Source organism: Budorcas taxicolor, chromosome 25, assembly GCF_023091745.1.
Source record: "Budorcas taxicolor isolate Tak-1 chromosome 25, Takin1.1, whole genome shotgun sequence".
In the NCBI taxonomy this organism is placed as follows: Eukaryota; Metazoa; Chordata; class Mammalia; order Artiodactyla; family Bovidae; genus Budorcas; species Budorcas taxicolor.
The window spans coordinates 8,869,905-8,894,313 of record NC_068934.1 but is presented as its reverse complement, the minus strand read 5'-3'; the positions used below and the strand labels follow the sequence as shown (position 1 = coordinate 8,894,313).

General features: G+C 38.4%; 1 protein-coding gene across 1 annotated transcript in view; it reads left to right on the top strand.

Annotated features, from left to right (window-relative positions):
* Positions 1-24,409, top strand: part of TMEM135 (transmembrane protein 135) — a 245,876-nt gene that overhangs the window by 201,791 nt on the left and 19,676 nt on the right. Inside the window, exon 7 of the mRNA XM_052662242.1 lies at positions 22,001-22,042. Within this exon, the coding sequence (XP_052518202.1) occupies positions 22,001-22,042 (42 nt within the window). The remainder of the gene's footprint in view (positions 1-22,000; positions 22,043-24,409) is intronic.

Below are 24,409 nucleotides of genomic sequence, written 5' to 3'. Positions count from 1 at the left end.
ACAAAGCTCCACACAGCACTTCCACTCTCCTTTCATTGCTCAGAGTTTAGTCACGGGGCCATACAAACTGGGAATTGTGGTCTTCTATTCTGGATAAATCCCTTACTGCACAATGGGTTTCTGCTCCTAAGGGAGAATGGTATTAGGTATGTATCTAGCAGTCACCATCCTTGGATCCACGTCTCTTCAGGCTGATTTCTTTTTGTATGTACTGACTTTTTATGTACATTTTGAACTGAGAGTTTAAAAAACCTGACACAGGTGAAGACACAGGCTGAGGAGCAGTAGAATGGGATTTGGGGGCACTCATGGCATATGATGAGGGAAATGCAAGAAAACAAATTGGAGAGGGCAGAAGTCATAACTGCTGTAGTTTTCAGGCCCAGACAGTAAAGAATCTGCCTCCAATGCGGGAGACCCGACTTCAGTCCCTGGGTAAGGAAGATCCCCTGGAGCAGGGAATGGCAACCCACTCCAGTGTTCTTGCTTGGAGAACCCCATGGACAGAGGAGCCTGGGGTATGGGCTACAGTCCATGGGATCACAGAGAGTCGGCCACGACTGAGTGACTGACACACACAGGAGGGGACTGCCCTGACAGTCCAGTGGTTAAGAGTTTGTCTCCCAGTGCAGGGGTGTGCAGCTTCGATACCTAGTCATGCAGCAAAGATCCCGCATGACTTGTGGCCAAAAATCCAAACCCTAAAACAGAAACAGTATTATAGCAAATTAAATAATGACTTTAAAAATGGTCCATATCCAAACTACAGGGCAACTCTTCCATGAAGTGATAAGTGAAGTCTAATTATGCATTCACCTAAGATATATGTTGAGAATCAGCCCTGGGATTTCTTTGGAAGGAATGATGCTAAAGCTGAAGCTCCAGTACTTTGGCCACCTCATGCGAAGAGTTGACTCATTGGACAAGACTCTGATGCTGGAAGAGGTTGGGGGCAGGAGGAGAAGGGGACGACCGAGGATGAGATGGCTGGATGGCATCACGGACTCGGTGGACGTGAGTCTGAGTGGACTCCAGGAGTTGGTGATGGACAGGGAGGCCTGGCGTGCTGCGATTCATGGGGTCGCAAAGAGTCGGACACGACTGAGCGACTGAACTGAACTGATGAACAGTTTAATGGAAAGTAGTATTTTTTAATTGGATTTCTAGTTCCTTTATGGGGAGGGGTGGATGAAACAATTCTCACCCGTTTGTTTCATTTATTTAGGCACTTAAGAAAAGAGGATTATTGCACTGAGAGGGTCCTAACTGATGAGGGAGAAACTCCTTGCTAACTCTCCCTTCCTTACCGGAGATAAGTGTTCTTGTCCATCCCCTTTTACAGTATGGAAGACATGCTATATCTTATTTCACATGGTTGTGGGAGTTTCATTATATGAAAAGAGTATTTTGGAAGAAAGCATGTTTCATTGGAAAGGCATTTTCTTCCCACTGAAGATAACAGTAAACTGCACACAGTTTTCTAAGTGTCCTGCGTGTTTAATTCACAGCCTGGGTTTCATGATTGTTTTTGGTGATACATAAAAACTTTTCATGAATGTAGAGAATTTTATGTATGGTGTACATTTCAAAAATTATACATGAAACTAAGGGTCATGATCAATACTCTGCTTTCCTGTAAGACAGTGCGCTCTGCAATACAGGGAAGCCAAGTGAAACCTTGTTTACTTTCAGGGGAGAGTAAGAATCTACTCTTTTAAAGAAGCTACTCTGTTTTAAAGGTCTGAATATGAATATTTACCTGACTTGTTCATTATACACACTCTATCAACTGACACATTTTAAATGACTTAAGTTTTCAATGAATGATTTAAGACTTTGCACTAGAATGAGAAAACCTATATCTTTATTTCACAAGTATATCAGGAACAAAATTCTGACCTTAAGGGTCAAATATATTGAACCGATGGTCATGGATCTCACAGAGCTCTGATCTGCCTTTTGTTGCTTTTGTGTTTTTTCTCCTGCTGCACAATTAGTAAACCCAGTTTACTAGTGTTAACCTTCTTTGTTTTGTTTTGTTGCTTGTGGAAACCCAACGAGAGCTTTTCAGAGTGGATTGCAGTCAGAAGTGATTTATTTTGTGTATCTAAGCTGGATTCCAGCTGTTTGAGGTTTTTCTCTTGGACGTCTAGATTTCAGATAGCATCTAGACTGAAAAGACAATTCTGGTTAAGATGCCTATCTGAGTCTTAAGCAGTTTAAATTCTTTGTTTTTCTAAGTTTCTAAGAAATTTACTTAGATTTGTATGTTAAAAATCACTGTTTATGCTTAAATGTTTATACTGATAGGATTATAAATTCCAAAATTTGTCTTAAAAAATGGCTAGTTTTAAGGAAGAATTATATTGTTTTAAAAATTACTCAGACTTTTCAATCAGCCAAATCAGTAGAACTCAGTAGGCTGTCCTACAGCTTATAACAGAACTTTTCCTTTAGAACTTCTAATTCAGAAGTTACAACCCCTTAATGTGAGGAGATAGATTCCTATTCACACTTAGCATGTGATTTGTGATAAATTATGATTTATGGTCATTTCCTAAATCTTTCCATTAATTTTTGCTTTTTAATTTTATTCACCAACATGTAAACACTTTCAGATCTAGTTTTGATTTCTATGACTTGTCAAACTCTTCTGTTTATTATTAAAATTGTTTCATAGCCTTCTTCACGATCCCATAAACTTAAAAAAAGTTCTAAAAAATAACATTTTCTGAAAAAGCATTAGCTGTCATTATTGTTAGACTACAGATTTATGTTGATTTTCTTTTTTTAGCAAGGACTTCAGTTTTTCTCAGCTTCAAATTATATGCACCTGAAGAAACATCTGCAAAAGTCTCAATGTGGTTTCTTCTAGGTGGATTCTCAGCTATAAAATACTTTTCTTGTATCAGGTGACCTATCAGTTTATTTTTAAAATATCACTTATGATTGCTTCCTTCTTAACGATAATCCTTAGAAGAAAATCTCCCTTCAAAATTACACACCAGGACTAAAATACATCTTGCTAATTTCAGTCTTGTTGGGTTCAGTTGATCAATATCAACTCCCTGGAGCTCCCTAGAACTATATAGTATGGTGACATTAACTTACTATGGATTTCTGTCAGGTTTTCATGATTCTAGTATCAATGAAGAAAAGAAAGTTGTACCACGCATCGTATTACCACTCTACTAATTTTAATCTTTAGAAAGTCACGTATAAGGAAGCTGTCATTACTTGTGTGATTATGTCGAACTGCATAAAGTCTTAGATTTAGAAGTCTTCAATTCTCATTCTGGTTCCTCATCTAATAATTTATTAGCTGAACAGTCCTGGACCAGATTACTTTCTAAACCTGTCTTTTTATCTTTAAGATGAACGTTGTGAGGATCAAATGAAACACCATATAGATGTTTTTACCTGCCCATGTTGTTAGTCAGAGGTCTTTTTCATCTCCTTGACCGTGACTGACTTCACAGGTACTGTCCTTTCCTAGGATTCTTTATTCCTTGCTGTTTATTTTTATTATCCTTTTAGATCTTTTCATTCCCTTGTTCATTGATATTTGTGGTTCTACCAGTCTTTAAAAGACTATAGTTACAAAGAAAAATAGAACAAATATATAATATTGTTCATAAAATGGATATCACCCTTTGGAATCTGCACATAGATTTTTAAAGGCTGAGATTATAGATTCAAAAAAAAGTTCCAACACCAGGGAGGAAAAAGGAGAAAACTGTAAATTGTTTAAAAAAAAAAAAAACCCTAGGGAAAAGGAGAAAGGAGCTTAACCTGTACTGAATACCTGTCTAGTTCCAGGCATTGCTCTTGATCGATGTATTTATGTTATTTAAATTATTCCTCCTCCTGGTTTACAGAGGAAGAAACAGAGGACCAGGTATATTAGCTAACGTCCTTTTAGTTTAATCAGGTCCCTTCTTATTGTTTATCTGTTTTCTCCCCAGACATTGTTTGGTAAATATTGTTTACTTTGGGTGTTTGATTTCTATGCTAATGGTGTAGATAGAGTTGGTCTCAAGTGTCCTAGCAAAAGTAAATGAAACTTGAGTATTTTTAAACAAGGATACCAGATATGAGATTTATGAGATGTATTTTGTACTGTTTTGGGGAATATAGATCTCCAGACCAGTCTTTAGAGTGGGTGGAATGGGTGTGGCAGTAACTCAGGAAGCCTTCCCCTCCCAAGCTAGAAATGTCAGCAAAATTTGCCAGTCTGAAAGCTGCTGAACGCTAAAAATGAAACCCTTCTCAGTGTCTGATTTTCTTTTCCCACATTCCCTCAGGGCTCAGCTCCCACTATTCTGCCAATGACTCCCTGTCCTGGTAGGCAAAGCAAAAATGCTAATTGTGAATTTGTGAGTTAATGCTGCAACCTTCGGGGCTAAATCCAGCCTTATTTGAAATGAACAATCAAATAAGGCGGGGTTTAGCCCTAAACAATCTCTGCCCATTTCCCTCAGAGCTTTCCTCCACTGTTTCACTCATTAGCTCCCGAATGCTCTGCTCCATACATGTCTCTGTCTGGTTCCACCAGTACCTTCGTACCTTGTACCTTTCTGACTTACTTTTTCAGAAAGGTCCAAATGTCTTGTCTTGTGATAGATACTCTGACCTGCCTCAAGTATAGAATTAGTAGCAGGAGTGAATGAACTCTAGAGAAATAAATACATTTTCAGCTCCATGTCCTCATATTACAGAAGGCTAGGCAAGACATTCATAAAATATGATTTGTAAGTGCACTGCTTTCTGAAGAAATCTTTTTTTTCCCCCTTAAGGAATTCTAAGAAGCATCTGTTGTATTTCTAGAGCAAATCATCTTTAACCTCTCCTTCATTTTTTGTTTTATTTAAATGAATGGATATTTGAGAAGCCCTTGTCTCCATGTTCAGGCCCCAACAATTTTTCTACTAAAAAAGTCTGTAAAGTGTTACTATTACATTGGGTAATTTTATTTCAAACTGAATACAAGACTGTTATTTTCTTCCGTCCTGCTGTGCGATTGTCTTTTGTGTTTTCACTAGACTCTCCCTCCTCTTTAACCTCTTGGAATTTTGCCTCTGGAGTTTGAATCCCCTTCCTATTTTCTGGAAAAAAAAAAAAAAAAATGAGATGCAGAACAAGGCATGGCTTGAAGTCAAAAGTAAATTCCTGTATTTAAGTGCTAGCAACCGCTACAGGCTCCACGAGGTCAAAGCCTACCTCTCAAGCTACTTGGCTGTTAGGTGACCATATGTTTTAGGAAAGGGCACTGGACCGACTCTGAAAATGTAGAGTTTTGATGCATTGTTGCCAAAAAATCACTCTGTGTATTAGAAGTTTGTCTGGCAGGATACTGAAAACCTAAAATGTAGCCCATACATGTAAACTTGTTGGAAGACAAAATACATTTTTCATCCAGTCCCAGTGAGAAAAACCAAGACGGTCTGGATTTCAGTTTTCCTCCCACTTTCCCTACTGCCAGCCTCCACAGGGACCCTAATTATGTGGCACTGAACAGAAGATCATTTTCTGTATTTTAAATAATATTGTTGCTTTTGACTTAGCAGCATTTCAGTTTACATATGCAAAGGAACATATAAAATTACAAGGGCTGTTCACTAATGAAAAATAAAAGTGTCAGCTACTCAGTCGTGTCCGACTCTTTGTGACCCAGTGGACTGTAGCCCACCAGGCTCCTCTGTCCATGGAATTCTCCAGGCAGGAATACTAGAGTGGGTTGCCATGCCCTTCTCCAGGGGATCTTCCCAACCCAGGGATTGAACCTGAGTCTCCTGCATTGCAGACACATTCTTCACCTTCTGAGCCATCAGGGAAATTGACCCAATGGACACTAGCTAGAATGGTATTTAAGCAAAGAATTAATATTTAATTAGAGCTACTTAGATGTGCCTGTACATCAGTTTTGCTCATCTTTGAGAAATAGCATCTATAATCCTAAATACATGTATGTGTGATCTTGGTAGCATCTTTAATATATTTTTAAGCATTTCTAATGTAGGCTCATTAAATGTTTTAAGATGGTTTCTTGTTAGACATTAGAACATAGATATATTAAATAGTCTAAGATATTTTCCTATAAAGTATTGCCTGAGTATGTAAAGCAAGAGCATATTACAGAAAGTCAGCTTATAACAAATATAGCTGGTGCATACAGAGTCACTTCAGTTGTGTCCAACCCTTTGCAGCCCTATGGACTGTAGCCTGCCAGGCTTCTCTGTCCATGGGCTTCTCCAGACAGGAATACTGGAGTGGAAGCCATGCCCTCCTCCAAGGGGCCTTCCCAATCTGGAAATTGAACCTGCATCTCTTATGTTTCCTACATTGGCAGGCAGGTTCTTTACCACGGGTGCTACTTGGGAAGCCCCCAGATGGTACTATAAGCAATATGCTCTATTCTTATTTCAACAGAACTCAGTTATTTGCTGTACTTAGTTCAACAGACCTCAGGTAATTTTCACATATAGAAATTATTAGACTAATATAGAAATAGGTGGGCTTTGCTGGTGGCACAGTGGTAAAGAATCTGCCTGCAATGTAGGATGCACGGGAGACACAGATTCAGCTCCTGGGTGGGAAGATCCCCTGGAGGAGGAAATGGGAATCCACTCCAGTATTTTTGCCTGAAAAACTCATGGAAAAGAAGAGCCCAGTGGGCTGCTGTCCATAGGGTCGCAAAGAGTCAGACACAATTGAGTGACTGGGCACGCACATAGAAATAGATAAGCTATCTGAAGGTAAAAATATAATTTTGAACATTTGAGTACTTCGTTTGTCCATTTATATTAGAGGGTACTTTACTTTGGGTAGAATATTAATTTTATAATATTTTTCTTACTTAAAATCTATAAAGAGATCTTCAGTAGCCCCTCATACTGAATGTTTAAAGCCATTTCATATCAGTTGAGTATTGGTTGAATTATATTTAAATTTGAGAACCCAGAAGCAGGTTGCAGCTGTATCAAGTTCGAGCGAATCATAAAAATTTGCAGATAATAGTCTGTATCAGAATTTTTAAGTTGTAAGGAATCCTCAGGATCATTCAGTTCTATCTTTTTGTTTTATATTTAGAGAAAGGATGAGAAACGTAAGTTTCATTTTAAGATCTTGTAACTATTTAGTGAAAGAGCCAGAATTAAAAATAAGATTCTCAGACTGTCTTTGGCCTAATCAATTATGGAGTCTAAAATGGGAGAATACTCACTAGAAGGAAAGGAATTAACCTCTCAGTATATCAGGCCATATTTATCTACTGACCTGTTTGTGGATGACTGATCTTTTCTGTTGGAATTCATGATAACCTTAAGGCCGAAATTCATGATAACCCTAAGACCGTTCTAAGTCATTAACGTTGTTGGCTCTGATAAAGTAAATGGAACATTGGCCAAGTAGGAGTAGCTGTGTGTTCTTTCTCCTGCATTTCGAAATTATCAATGTCACAGGATCGATATCTAAGAAATACTTTCCAGATGGCTTTGTTTTTGTTTACTGAACTGTATTTTACAGTGGAAGCCTTTGAAAGAATATGGGCTTTCCCGATAGTTTTGGATGACCTTTAATTCCTCCCTGTTCCTAGTTTAGGCTGGTTAGAGAGGATTTTGTTTTGTTTTTAATATAAGTGTGACTGTTTGCATATAAATCTGTTGTCACATTTTATGTGTATATTCAAAAAAACTTGGCTTTTCCAAAAGTTTGATAAAACCTTTTTATTTTCATTTTCTACCTTGGTAGAATTTTACTTCTTATAAAGCTTGAAGGAAAAATCGAACATCTTTTTCTACAGTTTTCAAAAATATCAGGTTATTCCTGTAACCAGTACCCTAATCTTCCTTCCCCCTGCCCAACTCTGCCACAAAAAGATCCACAGAATTGGAACTACAAGACTGATAAGGGTCATCAAACTTAAGATTTCTCATGTCATCCTCATAGAAGGGACCTTTGTGAAGGAACCTGTTCATAAAAACCGAGAGCACTTCGAAAACAACAGAGTTTTCCTGTAACCTGCGAGAGAAGTTTGAATAAACTGCAGCCGATGGCGGGGAAACTTACAAGTGTCTGAATGTTCAGAGTTAGGGATGGACTGGGAAGAAAAGCACAGGAACAAGAGAACTGGATGGGGCGTTAATTACACAAAGGTAGATAACTCTTCAACCTGATGTGCCTTATTGGCAGTCTTGGTTTTCAGCATCCTTCTCTGTTTCCAATAGTAAATAGATTCTGTGACCTTATTAATTGTGTGCAGACAGAGCAATATCTAGAGATACATTATGGATGCTGCAAATGAGGTTACTCTCTTAGGCAGAGATAGCCTCGATGAATTCCTGATTGCTAAGAAACAGAGGGGTTTTTTTTTTTTTTTGGCTTTTAACTGGTATTAATTGCTTGAATTTTATAATATCTTAAAGTTTGATACTTTTTGGCCTCATTTAGTTTTGAAAAGAGTCATTTTAAAACCAATTAGTTAATCTGTCAGAATGTATTAAAGTGTCTTAAAGTTGATGTGTAATTTAATCTATTATCTTAAAGAGAAATATAACTTTTTAGATGGCTTTAAAATTAGATGGCTTTAATATCAGTTGCTTTCGACAGAAATCAGTTTCTAAGTTGATATTTAGAAAGTTCAAACAAATGCTATTAAGTGAGATTGCAGTTTAAAAATAAGCAACGAGATGGGATTCAATAGTAAGTCATGAAAGCTACACTTGGAACATCTGTGTTAAACACAGATCTGGTCATGTCTTCCCTGATAGCTCAGTTGGTAAAGAGTTCATCTGCAATGCAGGAGACCTGGCTTTGATTCCTGGGTTGGGAAGATCCCCTGGAGACGGGAAAGGCTACCCACTCCAGTATTCTGGCCTGGAGAATTCCACAGACTGTATAGTCCATGGGGTCACAAAGAATCAGACACAACTGAGCCACTTTCACTTTTCTGGGACTTGGGCCTTTTGCCTTAGAGGTAAAGTTCAAACTAATTTTTCTTTTTCATTAATTTTTTTTTTATTGAAGGATAATAGCTTTACAGAATTTTGTTGTTTTCTGTCAAACCTCAACATGAATCTGCCACAGGTATACATATGTCCCCTCCCTTTGGACCTCCCTCCCATCTCCCTCACCATCCCACCCCTCTAGGTTGATACAGAGCCCCTGTCAAACTCATTGTTTAGAATTAACTGATCTGCCTGCACCAGCTCTGTCCTGGCTGTGGCACGTAGGATCCTCAGTCTTGGCTGTGGCATGTGGAGTCTTTAGCTGTGACGTGCGAACTCACAGTTGCAGCGTGTGGGATCTGGTTCCCTGACCAGGGATTGGTCCAAGCCGCCTGCATTGGGAGCTTGGAGTCTTAACCACTGGGCCACCAGGGAAATCCCTCAAACTCATTTTCGACACGTTTGGCCTGTGCCAAGTCCTTCTCTACTGTGTGCTTATCTCCATTGCCTCTCACATTAAGCCTCCTCAGTCCCAGCACACCCAGTGTTCTCCCTTGCCTAAGTCTCACATAGATTGTCCCTCTCAGCTCTCTTCCTCCCCTTGTGCCTGCATGTGCCATCTTAAATGTCTCTTCTCTTCTGGGTAGCCTGCTATGACCAAGCCGGGCTTCGACAGCCCTCCTTTGTGCTCCTTGAGCACTGGGTGCTGCCTGTTAAAGTGCTTCCTACAGTGCGGTAGCCCTTGTCGCTTATGTGTATACCCTGCTGGGTCGTGAGCTCCTGGAGAACACGGACACTGGCTGTTCCCACACATGACAACCTGTCTGGTACATAGTCAACTCAGAGTAAATATTGGTGAAATGTTTAACTGCGTGAATGAGTGTGGATAGTGCCCCGACCTATGAACCTTATAGTCTCACCTCTTTCGCATGCTCAGTCGCTCAGTCATGTCCGACTCTTTGCCATCCCACGGACTGGAGCCCCCCAGGCTTCTCTGTCCATGGGATTTCCCAGGCAAGAATACTGGAGCAGGATGCCATTTCCTACTCCAGGGATCTTCCCGGCCCAGGGATTGAACCTGTATCTCTTGCATCTCCTACATTGGCAGCAGACTCTTTACCACTAGCATTCCCTTGGAAACCCTCGTTTTTTCAGTTATAATTTCTAGTTCAGTATAAACATGTCTATAGCAGCATTCCTATTCCTGCCTTTTGGACCTGATAGCCTTATATTCCAGTCATTGTTATATTTCATTTGGGTGTTAAAAGATAGCTCCTCATTCAGAAAAGATTAGAAACTCCTTTTTAGACCCCTATTTATGCACATTTATGGCTAACTGTCAATTCATGCCAAATTATCAGTGAAAAAACTAATAAAATTTTATATTAAGGGCGAACACTGGGAGTTGTTAATATGTAATGGGGTAGCTGATTTTAAACACATTTTTAGATATTAAATATTTTTAAAAAGCTTAGAATTGCTGTTAAAAAAATGAATCCAAGAAACATGAACCCAATTAGAAATATAATTACTCAAAAGTAGTGTTTTCAGATAACAGATTTCTTTCTTTTAACGTAAATTATTGAGTGGCCTATATGCTATGCACTGATGTAGGCACTTGGGATACATAACTGAACAATGTGAAATTCCTGAACGCTTTAGTAATTAGAACAAAAAGGAGCTCAGAATGCATATACACTTGTTTATGCATATACATAAAATACTAATTAATATGTTGTAGACAAGCCTGTTTCTGAAATCAGCAACAGATTTTAAGAATTATCATACATAAAGTGAAACATTGAAGTTAGTATGTAAAAGACTAAATGGTGGTAGGATTTGGGAGGAAAGGGGAACTGCGCCTTGAATTTCGTTAAATATAGTAAACAAATACAATTGATCTTCAACAGTAATATGCTTGGCGTGTTATGGTAGGCTGTGTTATTGTTTAAAACCCTTTGCTGTCTCTCCCTGGGGAAGCATTATACTCACTGACCTATTAACATCATGCCTGGCTTTAGAGCTGCTTTGGCTAATAAAATATGAGTGGAAATGATTTATGTTTACTTTTGAGCAGAAGCTTTGAGTCAGAACACAGTGTCCTATATTCTTTTTTTCTCTGCTTTGACAATTCAGCAGATCTGAATAGATGTTTCTCCATCGCCCTAAGGTCCACAATAAAGATGACATGTAGTTGAGACTTAGCCAACTCTTGTTTGATATTTAGCATGAGCAAGAAATAACCTTTTGTTGCTCAAACTGTTGAAATTCTATTATTGCAACATAACCTGACCTCATGGTTCTCAAGCTTGAGCATGTGCTGGAATCTTGTGGAGGTTTTGCTAAAATACAGAATGTACAGGTTGTTGGACCCCACTCTTAAGAGTTTCCAAATTCAGGAGACCTGCGATGCGAACCAAAATTTCCGTTTCTAACAAGTTATTACGATCTGATGCTGATGCTGTTCCAGGTGGTCCAGGCTTTGAGAATCACTGACCTAACCTTTCCTGATTATTTAGTCTATTAATTTATGTTTCTAGATACCTTAATTACACAGTAAATGTTGCAGTTTTGTTGTTGTTTAATCGCTAAGTGGTGTCCGACTCTTTGTGACCCCGTTGACCGTAGCCTGCCAGTCTCCTCTGTCCATGGGATTCTCCAGGCAAGAATACTGGAGTGGGTTGCCATTCCCTTCTCCAGGGGATCTTCCTGAACCAGGGATCGAACACGCGTCTCCTGAGGCTTCTCCATTGGCAGGCAGATTCTTTACCGCTAAGCCACCTAGGAAGCCCAAATGCTGTAATAACAAGAAGCAAAATATTTCCCAGTGTCATTATTGAAGACGTAAACTCTATAAACTGCTCTTGATTTCTGAGATATGGACACACAAAATGCCATATGGAAACATAAATTTCGTAAAATGGAATAGATAACTTTGGTAATTAGTAGCATGTTGTTGTTGTTCAGTTCCCCAGTTCTGTTCGACTGTTTGTGATCCCATGGACTGCAGCATACCAGACCTCCCTGTCCCTCACCATCTCCCAAAGTTTGCCCAAGTTCATGTCCATTGCATCAGTGATGCCATCCAGCCATCTCATCCTCTGACGCCATCTTCTCCTTCTGCCCTCAATCTTTCCCAGCATCAGGGACTTTTCCAGTGAGTCGTCTGACAAAAATACTGGAGCTTCATCACCAGTCCTTGCAACGAGTATTCAGTATTTCCCTAAAGATTGACTAGCTGTCACGTTAGCGAGAGCTGAAGAAAACCTGCCGAAAATATACAAAAAGCAAAGGAAGTTTGAGAAAGAGTCATACACAATTGTGGGGAAAATGGTCATTCCTGTTGGGCTTGGTAGCAATCCTCTTAAACAAGGAGGGTGGTTGAAGAGTGGATTGCATGTGGAAGGACCAGGGTAACCAAGATGAGAGGTGAGTGTGAAACATACCTGGAAGGAACTGCTGATACAGTTTGCTACTGAGAGACAGATAACGGAGAAGTAATCTCATGAATCTCTTTCAGAAGTCCCATTTCTTATTTGGTGTATGGTAGAAAACACAACACAGCTTCGTCCCAGGCCTGTTTTTTGTACTCATGGATGGAAGTGAGGTGCTTTTGGAATTCAAGTTGCTAACAGTGGCAGATTTAATACCGATTGCGATTGTTCTCAAAGTTTTGGAGAGACTTATGTAAAAAATCACTCTTGTGAAGAGGGAGGTAGATAAGAGAAGGCCGCAAAGAGTCCTGAACAAAGTCAGGCCAGTCACGTTTCACTGGGAGGATTTTGGTTCTTCGCTATCCATGCTCTTCTGTCCCTTGTAAAGTCTTGGCATGATTTTAGTTGGAGGAATATTGTTCTCTCCTTCCTTCAGGTGATTTGTGATTTATCTCCTACAGCCCAGGGTCCCTCATCTTCCCTGTGGTATTGCTTCTCTCCAGTGAGACCCCAGGAGGCACAGAGAGTGAGTTATTGGGATATAAACAGATTTCCTTGTGTGTGATGCTGTCTTAGACCAGAATCGGTCTGGGGGCAGATCATTGAGTCTCCCCAGGCCTTGGTTTCACGATCTTACAGTTTAACTCTCCTAGATTACTTTAGTTCCAATACTCCATGTTTCTAGTACCGTTTATAGTCTAGCAAGATTCCAGTATTTTAACTTGCCCAATTTTTGTCATACATAACACAAGTCCATCATCTCTGAGATGAATGAAGTAAGCTGGAGTTTTTAAACGAAGGCTCTCAGTTAATCATAAAACTGTAGTTTTCCAAAAGCTTCCAAAATAGTGTTTTTGCTCCATTATTCAAAGATGCATATTTCATTTTAGATGTGAACTTTGATATTAAATAAGCATAATTTCATGAAAAAGTATAGCCTAAATAGCTGCTCATTTTGCTCAGTATGCAAACCAATTGCTGTATTATTTTAATGACATAGATACTAATGTGTACTTGAAAATAAATTAATATTGATTCAGAAATCCTATATCATTGAAAACCTTTGTTTTAATCTTTTTCCCAACCATTATAGGAGGGGAAAAGAAATGAAAATACTTGGCAGTCTTAAGGTCTTTAAAAAATAGTTTGGTTCAGTATTGTGGTTAGAATTTTTGTTTAATGTGAATAATTTTTGTCCATAGCAATGCTGTGATTTTAAGAAACTTGGCAAGTTTTTCCTTGGATTTATGTAAAACACAATTTTGCTCCTAAATTTGGTTTTTGCGTATTGTTACTTCGGCAAGTATAAACATGTGCCATTTCCTTAGGAACTGCAAACAATTTAGGTCAGTGGAAGTAAAATCTGCTTCTTATACACGTACTTTAAAGCTTGACTGGCTGACGCAATACTCGATGGACGTATTGTTGTTGTTGTTCAGTCGTGTCTGACTTTTTGTGACCCCATGGACCGCAGCACGCCAAACATCCCTGTCCATCACCATCTCCCGGAGCTTGCTCAAACTCATGTCGAGTTGGTGATGCCATCCAAGCATCTCATCCTCTGTCGTCCCCTTCTCCTCTTGCCTTCAATCTTTCCCAGCATCAGGGTCTTTTTCAGTGAGTCAGCTCTTCCCATCAGGTGGCCAGAGTATTGGAGCTTCAACTTCAGCATCAGTCCTTCTGATGAATATTCAGGGTTGATTTCCTTTAGGATTGGCTGGTTTGATCTCCTTGCAGTCCAATGGACATGAATTTGAGCAAACTCCAGGAGATACTGAAGGTCAGGGAAACCTGGTGTGCTGCAGTCCATGGGGTCGCACAGAGCTGGAGAGGATGAAATGAACAGCAGCAAGTATTGTGATTACTAGTTCATTTTGAGAGGGCGGTTCATCCCAATTAACATTTCTTTTAGAAACCGTCTGAAGGTGATTCTTGGTTTCTTAGCAATTGAAGAAGGCTTGGAGCATGACCTTCCTTAGTTTAGATTTTAAAGCAAAAACAGTTCCAGCTTCTCCAAGTTTAAGAAGAAATATGATTCTATTGGAGTTGTTACTGTAATTTTGAATCCAAATGTTTCCAATTTATATTCAAGACATACTAGAAAAAAAGTACACAATAATCATCTGGGGACTTACAATCACACTTGATTACCCATAACTGCTGCCTTGCTTCACCAACTTTCCTTAGGTTATTGAGAACAAAGCTAAGCACCAGTGTTTCATTCTAAGTGAAATAAATGTACTGTAAAACATTTACCAAAATAAAAAATAATATTTTTAATGCAGTGGGGAAAATCACTTTTAAAGAAAACAGTTAAAAATTGTTTGGAAGGTCTACGATGTGTGCACGAACAAACAAAATAATCTTCCACAAATTTCTTCATCTGTTGCTGTTCCAACTTAAGATTTTTGTGTATGAGCTTTCTTAAAGTAGGACCATAATATCTGTTATTTTGTTTTCTCATATTAAGTGCCGTATGCTGGCTGAAACCAAACTCTCTGAGTCTGTTTTATTCTTAAAATAATAGTAGACCTAAGAGGAAAAAACCTGTTGTGTATATTTAAGCAAAGTAGTGTATCTTAATTGCACATCCCAGGTTCTGAGTAGTAAATTGAAATGATTGATTTAACCTGTTGGAGTGTACATATGTAATTAGAACACTAAAGATTTTTTTAAAAACAAAGCTAAAATAAAATCTTTATATTAATTCCATCTCTGTTTTTCTGATATTCTTATGATAAACAGATATCAATCAAAATCTATAGTTGTTGATCCAGTTTCAGTTACTAAATTATAGTTTCAGTTCAGTTCAGTCGCTCAGTCATGTCTGACTCTTTGCGACCCCATGGAGTGCAGCACACAGTCCTGTCCATGACCAACTCCCAGAGTTCACTCAAACTCATGTCTATCGAGTCGGTGATGCCATCCAACCATCTCATCCTCTGTCTCCTTCTCCTGCTGCTTCCAATCTTTCCCAGCGTCAGAGTCTTTTCCAATGAGTCACTTCTTTGCATCAGTCCTTCCAATGAATACTCAGGACTGATCTCCTTGAGGATGGACTGGTTGGATCTCTTTGCAGTCCAAGGGACTCTTGAGAGTCCTCTCCAACACCACAGTTCAAAAGCATCAATTCTTCGGCACTCAGCTTTCTTTACAGTCCAACTCTCACCACCATACACGACCACTGGAAAAATCATAGCTTTGACTAGACGGACCTTTGTTGTCAAAGTAATGTCTCTGCTTTTTAATATGCTGCCTAGGTTGGTCATAGCTTTTCTTCCAAGGAGCAAGTGTCTTTTAGTTTCATGGCTGCAATCACCATCTGCAGTGATTTTGGAGCCCCTAAAAATAGTCTGTCACTGTTTCCATTGTTTCCCCATCTATTTGCCCTGAAATGATGGGACCGGCTGCCATGATCTTAGTTTTCTGAATGTTGAGTTTTTTTTCACTCTTCTCTTTCACTTTCAGCTTAGGATGGGCGTACTGGGACATAATCCCATCATAAGTGAAAGAAGAGCCCTGCTGCTTTTCTCAAATCAAACAATTTAAGGAGAGAAAATGCAGGACTAAAGAAATTTGAAGCTGAACTCATAAAGTAGAAATAAAGTAATCAAGCTCTTAGCACTGTTGATACAAGAAATTGTGTCAGAACTTTAAGATTATTTTCATTTATTTGACAAAGATACATATAACTTTGCAGATGCCTTTTTTAATGATATGAGGTAGTATATAATTTATCTTTGCATTATTCAAATGATCTGCAGCACAGTGTCTTCTGTATGTTAGATGCCTGGTAAATGTTCAGTGAATAAAAAGAGATGCTATAATGTTTAACCAATATGTGAGTTTCCTTCTAACCAATTCAATGAGTAAAAAAAGAACAAAAGAACTCAGAAATACTTACTCTGATACTTACTCAGTGTTTCTCTTTTTGTCATTGTAGTCCCCTAGTTATCCATGTTCTTTGGGATCATAATTTCAGAAAATTCTATCTACATCATTTGTTTTAGTTATTAATTTTTTGCCTTCTAGCAAAACTTTCATAGCAGTATTAATTAGTGAAGTTGACTGACTTTCACATTCTCTGCCAAGGTGTTGGTGAAATAGAGACGAATAACTTTTACAGTGTTTAATCTGTTCCTAAATGTTCAGATATTGATGTTTTTAATTAAACAAACTATACAAATAATATATAAATATATACTTATAGAAAATTTAAATGATATATGAATATAGAGAGTAGAAGGTTATATTCTTTCTTCATGTCTTTTAACCCATGCCCTGGAGGAGGAAATGGCAACCCACTCCAGTATTCTTGCATGGGAAAAAAGTCCTATGGACAGCAGAGCCTGGCAGGCCACAGTCCGTGGGGTCGCAAAGCGTTGGACACAGCTGAGCGACTAAACACGCACTTCAGTAGGTAGCCTGCTAGTGACTGTTTGGGGTGTATACTTTTGATCACTTTCTATAACATTCTGTATATATACAGAAACAGCATTTTATGTTTTATCATTGATAATATTTTAGCATTGATGCTTAATATATCAAAAATGTAACCTTCTATCATTGAGATTATAGAATTACTTCTTTTACTTTTCTTGCAGGTCTTTCTGTACCATATATATATTTATGGCAGTAGTTGGTCTTGTAATCTTACAGTTAAAAAAAGAGAAGGTGACTTTTAATCTTTGCAGGAGTAAGTTCTGTGTGTAAATTTTATAAGCAATAAGCAAATGTAATAATATTAGTAGCAGCCAGTAGTCTCAAAATAAATTCAGGGATTTGTACATATGTTTTATTTCTTTTTAATTCTTGATGGCAAAATAATTATTTTCCATCATTATTTTATATAATAACAGTAGCAGTAAATAAAATGGTAATAAGTGATAAAACTTCCGAATTGGAGATCATTTAAGGAGCCATTCTGGCAGTCATTTACTTCCAACCCTCTTTCAGAAGGCGGCAAGATGGAGCCCTCAGTGCTTTGCTGTAGGCTGACAGGCAATATGACTAGTTTCTGTTCCATTGCATCATGCACTGCTTTAGAAATATTTAAGAGGAGATTTATAAAAGTGTATCTTTTATGTCTATTATATCTAACCAAATAAATGAAAACTGACTAGACAAAAAATTGTAGGAGTCAAAATAGCTCTCAGTGTCTTCAGGCTACTAGAAAGTGCATAATAAAACAGCACATTTACATTCTATGTTGGTGCCAAATGTTAGAGTGTTCTTAGAGATTTTATGGAGAAGGCAGTGGCACCCCACTCCAGTACTCTTGCCTGGAAAATCCCATAGACGGAGGAGCCTGGTAGGCTGCAGTCCATGGGGTCGCGAGGAGTTGGACAAAACTGAGCGACTTCATTTTCACTTTTCACTTTCATGCATTGGAGAAGGAAATGGCAACCCACTCCAGTGTTCTTGCCTGGAGAATCCCAGGGACCGGGGAGCCTAGTGGGCTGCCGTCTATGGGGTCGCACAGAGTCGGACACGACTGAAGCGACTTAGCAGAGATTTTATGACTGTGTGGAATAATAGGAACATGAGTATCGCCTATCACTACAAGTCTCATGTTAGTGATATTTGCTTGGGGGAACTTAATGCAGTTTAACTAAAATTTTTTAAGAAATAATATTTTGCATGCCTATGAATTTGTTTTTAAAGGAAAATGTGCAACAAATGTTTGTGAAATCACATCAGAGCTAGAAATTCTTCCAAAAATGGTTTACTAGTGACCTCTGCTGGTACAGTGTTGTAATGAAGTATATTTCGTATCTCAAAGAAATATATCCCAGATATCATGAGACATTTCCAGTATTTCATGGAAGTAATTTCATGGAAGTTAAGAATGAAATAAAGAATCTTTCTGTTTCTTTTACCAACACTTGCATTTCTAATAGAAAAAAATTGTCTTTGTGGATTCCCTCCTATTAATATTTTTACCAAAAGTAGTATTCTAATAACAATAATATCAAACTTCTTAATTCTTTCTTATATATAGTATGCAATTCCAACCTGACCCTCTATGATTAGTTGTTTATCTGCTAAGTTGTTTGATATAATGCTGCAAATTCTTTTCCTGTTTTTGTCTCCTGGCTTTGTTTTATATCATAGGTAGCACAGAACCTTGCAATTGTAGAGATTTAGTAACTGTAGATTCAGTTATTTATGCCATTTGCACAAATTTTAATAGGAGAATTTGTATTTACATGAGTTAAATGCATTCTTAGAATGGTTTTATTAGCGAAATGAATTTTTGCTTTTCTTTTATGAAAGAGATTTTCTGCATTACAAGTTATGGAGGAATAAAAAATGCTCATTTTCTTATTTTATTTATTGATACTTAATTCCTAGATGAGACCTCTCCCTTAAACTCAAATCTGCATACCCAGCTGCTTGCTTCCCTAACATTTCCATTTACAGCCCACATGCATCTCTAACTTAATGCATCTGAAACAGAACTTTGATTTTTCTCTTCAAAACCTGTTTCTCTAATAGTCTTCCTCACTTCAGTAAATGGATATTTTATCCTTCCATTCACTCAAACCAGAAATATTTTAATAATTTGTAAATTCTCTATCATACCCCACATTCTTTTAAACCATCTAGAAATTCTGCCCACTCTGTCTTGAAATGCATTCAGAGACATTCCTGTCCACGTCTGCCACTGCAGCCTGGTCTAGCCGCAGGCACCGTTCTCCTCCTAATTGGGAGGAGATTCTACCCTTGCCCTCCTGTAGTCTGTTTTCCAGCCAGCAGCCTTAGAATTTAACACAGCTCTTTTCACTCCTCTGTGGAGAACCTGCCCGAGGCCTTACCACGCCTGCCGTGCCTGCAGGAACTGCAGACCACTCGCCCCTCATTTCCTACCACTGATACCGGGACCTCATCTCCAACCACTGCTTCGCTCCAGCTTAAACCCTGGCTGTTCTCCTTACACACTATGTAGAGTCCTCGTCCTTCAAACTGAAATGCCCTTCCCTCAATTCAGTAAGGTTTCTGATCAAATTACCAGACTCCATCTCCTCAGAGAGGCCCTTCCGGGCCACAGTTCTCTGGCAAGAATACTGGAGTGGGCAGCCATTCCCCCCTCCAGGGGATCTTCTAGGGATCGAACCCAGGTCTCCTGCCTTGCAGGTGGATTCTTTACCTTCTTAGCCACCAAGGAAGCCTACTTCCTGACCACACTAGGTTAAAAACAAACACAAAAGGCCCAGGCTGATACTGTTTCTCCCCTTTTCCTGCTTTGCTTTTTGCCATAGTAGTTATCACCACATGACATACTTAGTTTTAAAAATCCTCTCTCTTCCCCTGTCTAAAATGTCAGTGGTAGGAAAGCAGAGACCCTGTATTGTCCACTGTTACATCCTTAAAGCCTAAACCAGAGCTTGCACATAGTAGGCACAACATAGTAGTATCTGTGGAATAAATCAACCAGCTGTAATATCTGAATGAAGAATGTGATTTGATTTACATTATAATAACCAGATCCATCTCATAGTGAGGCACATTTTAATGGGATCTCTTTTGTATAAATCTTTATGTTTATATCATACTTTTTGCATTTAACACAGATTTCTATAGTGTTTCATAGTTAGGTTAGGGCTCAGACGATACTTTTGATGTCAGAATGCAGGCCAGTATTGCTATTTTAAACATTCTTTTTCTGGGAATAATTACTTTTTTGTCCTTTTGACATAGACATCTGACCCTCAATTACATTAAGAGACCTTATACACATGAATGGAAAGAAGAATAGCCCCTTTTGAATCCATGCTAAGACTTTATCAATATGAAGTGCTTCCCACAGGGTTCTGCTGAAAGAACCAAACTTCCATCATAATGAAATTGCAAATTCATTTGTGGATGCCCTTTTATATTTGAAAGCTACTTTTTGATGTTTGGTCTGCAGTTAGATTTACTGTTTAAGGTCACAAATAATGCAATCCTGACTAGACCGAGTTGTCAGAATCCTTTATTTAGCATTGCACAAAGACAAATGGCTATCCTTTAACAATAACATACCAACACCAAAATTTGTTCCCAGTTGTACATAATCTTTTAATCAATCTGTTGCTCTCTGTTTTCCACTCAGTAGACTCCCAGCCTACCTCCTCACCACCCCATCTATCTAGAAATTACCCAATTATGGGTTTTAAATGACTGAGAAACACTTTCTTCAGATGGAAACAGATAACTGGAAGGATTTTAATGCTGTAATTTTCCCATGCACATTTTTAGCTTAACATATGAATTACTTTGCCTTTACCCTCATTCTGTACAGGGTAGATACTTATGTAGTATGTTAGCTAAATTCTCTGGTTACATTCTTACTGTTAACATGACCACAAAGTAGATTATAGTGCTTAATTGAATTCTTAATTCTTTAAAACATCTCAGTGCACATGGATTAAGTTTTTTCCCTGAGATTCTATAATGTCCTCCAATAAAAATGTGTATTTAAAAATTTTGAGACAGATTTCTTATATTTTTGTTCATTTCCTTTGTGACCTTTCATATTAAAGGCATACAGATAGAATTGCCCAATTAGATTTAAGGCTATGTTTTTTGTCTGCGAATACCCAGTGTCTAATAGTAATATATGTTAGAGAATCATTATATGACCAATCTGTAGTTTCTCCAAGGAGTTTTAATACCAGAAACACAAAGATTCTCTGGTACAGTGGAGCAGACCATTAAGACCAGTATACAGTAAGGCCCCTATTTTAAAACCTTGTTTAAATACTTTTTACCAATGAGAGAATCTTCCCTTCTCCCCTGCCTTTAATTGCCATGTAGCTTGGGTCTTCCCCAGTTAAAAGGAATACATTGTTTTAGGAAGAGGTGTAAGAGAAAACCGTGACTTTTAAGTCAGATGAATTCTATTTTGTGACCTCTGGGAGATTAGTGTATGTTGGGGGCCTCTGCGCAGCTGTGACATGGAGATACACCTGATTATAGAATTATGATATAACTGAGTGAGACAGCACACGGAAAGGGCTGCAAACAGTGTCCAGCAGTGGTAAACGCTCAGTGATATTTGCAGTCCTCTCTCTGTGCTCTTCTCCACCCGCGTTCCTCACGCTGCGTTATCTGTTCCGATTGGGCTTACTCAGAAGTTATAACTGTTGAACTAAACGTGAAGCCTTTTTGTACCTGCCAACTGTACATTGCTCTGCACTCACTGCATTAATAAGAGGAGTCAGGACCCTGAAATGACCTGTATATAAAACACACCCAGCGGGTGTATGTGGCCTTTTTCTTCACAACAAATTGCTCCCCCAGGATTGGGTAGAATGAAAAATACTCCACTCGCAGCCTTCTTTTTAAGTCCACATGGATGCCATAGAAGATTTAATTTAAATCTCCCTTCAGCCTACAAATCTGAGAATTGAGCTTTAAATTGTGTTAGTATGACATGGGGAGGTGTTATCATTTTAATCATTTTGTGTTAGGTGGCTTGTTTGTTTGACCATTTGTACTGCTCAGGTCACTGTCCTAAAAGAATTTCACCTTAACAGAAAATCATTTTCAGGAAAAATTTTAATACCTATTTAATACTGCTGCTTTATATTTCAAAATAAGTTGCCATTTTATTATTGTAAATTTTTGTTGTTTTAGGTGCAAAGATGGTTTGAAAGGATTTACATTCTCTGCACTTAGGTAAGTTGCATCTTCTCTATACCTTTATGATTAGAGAATTTACAAGTTAGCTTTTTCTCTTAATGTAATGTCATTGGACGTAATTATTTATGACTCCACGTTTCAGTTGCAAGTAATTTTAAAAGTTATAAAAGTGGCTTTGTGGACATTTCACTAACAGAGTAATTTATTAATTTTCCTCCTAAAAGTAAGTCAGTCAGTCAGTCACTATTTGAGGGGCCTATTGTGTGCCTTACACTATAGGGTGTTAAAGAAGATTACAAGAACTCTCTGTTCAAAGACCTTGGAAAGACAAAGCTACACGTGAACGATTACTGGAAAACTAAGTCCTTAATTGTGTGGCACCAGATTTTGGGCTTTGTTGGGGCAGGACTCATGCGTTATCGAACACATTTTGGATTAACAGCTTCACTAGAGTCACTGGCCTCTTCTTTTCACCTGGTAGTTCATCGCTCATCACAGTAATTGACACATAGTCGATACTGTAAAGATGTTGGTTAGCATTGAATTTTATAGTTCATCAAGCATTTTCACACACATTAGGAAATTAAACTGTCTATAATATTGAATGAAATATTTTGGTTGTGGACATTCTTTGGCAACAATAACTGAATCATGACACACAGCAGTAATTTCTTTGTGTCATATGTTTCATTAAAGATCATGAAGCTTATTAGGAAATATCTTTTCATTGTTGTTGCACTGGCTGTATAGAATTCTTTGTTAAACTGAAAGTTGGTAGCAAAATCGAAAGTTGGTTTTCCTAGAAGAAAACTTTACCTTATTCCTGAGTTTTTCCTTAGACTCCCATAGTTCTTGCAATAGCTCACAATGTATTTAATACTGATATTTGTATGTGTCTTCTTCAAATCTGCTTATAATGAAGGACTGACTTGGACTATTTGCACTCGACATTTTCTCTGTATTATAGGAACATATTCTGGAAAGATGGTTATTAACTCTTGCTAGTTCTGTCAGATAACAGTGGAAGTTGTGGGAATAGAGAGAGTCAAGGACGGAACCATGAGAGAAGCGCCAGTGCAGAACTCTGAAAACAGACTTCTGAAAGGAGACGCAGCCTGATTCCCTATAGTTTAAAGCGCAGTTAGTGTACAAAGCCTGAAGACTAAGAATCCAGGCATTAGAGTCAAATTATCGCAAGTTCAAATAATTGCAGTTACTTTTGGGTATAACAGGATGCCTTTTTCATGTTAACTAAGTCATGGGAATTATGGTGCCTGCTTCATAGTGTTGCTGTGAGGGTTCACTGATACATTTGTAAAGTACTCAGCACTGTGCCTGTCGTATGGTCATAAATGCTCAGATTGAATACTATATTCATTCACTGTGTATTAACTAAGTATTACATGCCCCGCACTGTGCCAGGCACTGGATATAATAGTAAAGAAGGGGTTCCCTGGACTGTGAGAGCACAGAGAAAGGAGGCTTGCAGCAGGGGCAGCGTCTCCAAGGCCGTGAGCTCTACTTTGAATGGTCAGTCCTGGCCAAAATAGCGACAGTGTTATGAAAGGTATGAGAGATGACATTGTATCTGTTTTAGCACAGTTTTGTCTTCTTAAAGAGCAATAGTACGGATCCTAAACGCTCCATTCACACTTTACCAAGCGGTCACCAAGGAGGCACGGCTGCCCCCTGGTGGCAAACAGTCTCATTGCACGCTCCTTACAGTTGGATAAACGAGATGTTTTGTTTGTCTTAAGAAGATGGATTGCCCTTGTTGATAGGAACCATTTTCTCAAACCTAAGAATATTTAAATTTGTCATAGCCCACATGTTCCAGAATTTTAGTGTCGTGTTACCGATCCCCTGTTTTATCTCTATTTTGTGATGTTTTCGGAAAGTTCAGCAGGCACAGTTGACTAAGGAAAGCTTAGTTATTCTTTGTAAGAGCAGCAACTCTTTTGGTGATGGTACAAAGAACAGAGATGAAAACTCCAATAAGGGGTACTATGAGTGATATCTAATGGTTGGTCATGTTTTCTTTGTACTGTCTCTGGAAAAATATAGTCCAGTTCTCATGAGACAAGAATGATGTCTTCTCCTAGGTATTAGGTTTTTTTCCCAAGAGAAATAAGTTGATTAGAATGACATCAAATTTAAGATTTTCTAATGAAGTAATGTGGGAAGACACAGAACCTTAACACCCTCTGCTCCTCATCTTTACTTCCCTCTGTTTCTCGTGTGTCTGTGGATGGCCATCTACTGTATCGTAGCTGTTTTGTGACTCAAGTGACATTAGATATAAATTCAGAGTAAAAGACGAGAAATGCATTCAGTTGTAGCTGTCAGTACATTTTAGAGAAAAAATTAGAAAATTTGTCACTAGTTAGTAGATCCAAGTTAATA